Below are 1939 nucleotides of genomic sequence, written 5' to 3' on the forward strand. Positions count from 1 at the left end.
CATTCATCCTCTGTTTTATTGTCATTGATACACTGTCCGCGTAAAAAGAGTAAAGTAGTTGCATCAACACTTTTACGTAATGGAAACATGGTTCATCGCACTTGTTTCTCTCTGCATCATCTTCCTCATCAGAGCCACCCTTTCATCCATTTCCACCACCAAGAAAACCACCGCAACCCTCCCCCCTGGTCCACCACATATACCAATCATCACAAGCATCCAATGGCTTCGAAAATCATTCGCCCAGCTTGAACCTTTTCTCAGAACTCTTCATGCCAAACATGGTCCTATCATCAATCTTAATATCGGTTCTCGACCTTCCATTTTCATCGCCGACCGTGCTCTGGCCCACCACGCTCTCGTTCAAAACTCCTCCGTCTTCTCTGATCGTCCTAAAGCACTTCCCACTAACAAACTCATGTCCAGCAACCAGCACAATATCAGCTCCGCTTTTTATGGACCAACATGGCGTACTCTCCGTCGTAACCTCGCCTCCGAGATGCTTCATCCATCTAAGATCAAATCATTCTCTGAAATTCGGAAGTGGGTTCTGCAGACTCTCATCAACCGTCTCAAAACTGCATCGGAATCTGAGGATTCTGTTACGGTCGTTTCTCACTTTCGTTATGCTGTATTTTGTTTACTTGTTTTTATGTGTTTTGGTGAAAGAGTTAACGATGAGAAAATTAACGATATTGAGCGTGTACAAAGGACGATTCTGTTGAATTTTAGCAGATTTAATATACTGAATTTCTGGCCGAAAGTTACAAGGATTTTGTTGCGTAAACGATGGGATGAGTTGGCGAAGTTGCTTAAAGATCAAGAAGATGTTCTGCTTCCGCTGATAAGAGCGAGGAAGCATGTTAAGGAGAGTAGATTGAACAATATTAATACTGTTGTTTCGTATGTAGATACTCTTATGGAGTTGGAGTTGCCTCAGGAGAAACGGAAATTGAGTGAGGATGAAATGATTAGTCTTTGTTCGGAGTTTTTGAACGGTGGCACGGATACTACTTCCACCGCTTTGCAATGGATTATGGCGAATTTGGTGAAGTACCCGGACGTTCAGGGGAAGCTTGTGGAGGAGATTACAGAGGTGATGGGTGGCGATGATGCTGGAGAGAAGGAGGAAGTGAAAGAGGAAGACTTGCATAAACTTCGGTATTTGAAGTGCGTGGTTTTGGAAGGGTTGAGGCGTCATCCACCAGGGCATTTCGTGTTGCCTCACGCAGTGAGCGAGGATGTGGTTTTGAATGGTTATTTGGTGCCTAAAGATGGGACGGTGAATTTTATGGTTGCAGAGATGGGGTTGGACCCTCGTGTTTGGGAGGATCCAATGGAATTTAAGCCAGAAAGGTTTTTGAAGGATGAGACTTTTGACATTACAGGAAGTAAAGAGATAAAGATGATGCCATTTGGAGCTGGGAGGAGAATTTGTCCTGGATATAATTTAGCTTTGCTTCATTTGGAATATTTTGTGGCTAATTTGGTTTGGAATTTCGATTGGAAGGTTCCCGAGGGTGGTCGCGTTGATTTGTCAGAGAAACAGGAATTCACTATGGTCATGAAAAATCCATTGCAGGCTCATATTTCTCCAAGGATCTAGATCGTGTTATGTGTAAGGTAACCATATCCTTGGAGTTAAATGTCTCTGCAACTGTGTAATTAAACTATTCTTGATTCTCTGTTTGACAATGTAATACATATCACAGCAGGGGAAGATTATCCGCAGATTTGTCCGATGGTGTGATTTTGTTTCATCAAATGATCACTTATGCATACATATTCCTTTACTATCATAGTTGTTCATTCTTACATATCTTGTTTCTTATATAAAATAAAACATGCATGACCTTCTTGCAAGCCAAGATACATTCAATGTGAAAAAGTATGCTATTGTTTGTTTGTATATTCAAGTTGGTTTATTTTGTTAGACTAA

The 1939-nt window shown here is 41.5% G+C and overlaps 1 protein-coding gene across 1 annotated transcript; it reads left to right on the top strand.

Moving 5' to 3' along the window:
- LOC11424225 (cytochrome P450 89A2) lies at positions 1-1939 on the top strand. Its single transcript, XM_003593285.4, has one exon. The coding sequence runs from the start codon at positions 80-82 to the stop codon at positions 1604-1606; it is 1527 nt and encodes a 508-aa protein (XP_003593333.1). The 5' UTR covers positions 1-79; the 3' UTR covers positions 1607-1939.

The sequence above is a fragment of the Medicago truncatula genome, chromosome 2, assembly GCF_003473485.1.
Source record: "Medicago truncatula cultivar Jemalong A17 chromosome 2, MtrunA17r5.0-ANR, whole genome shotgun sequence".
Classification (NCBI taxonomy): domain Eukaryota; kingdom Viridiplantae; phylum Streptophyta; class Magnoliopsida; order Fabales; family Fabaceae; genus Medicago; species Medicago truncatula.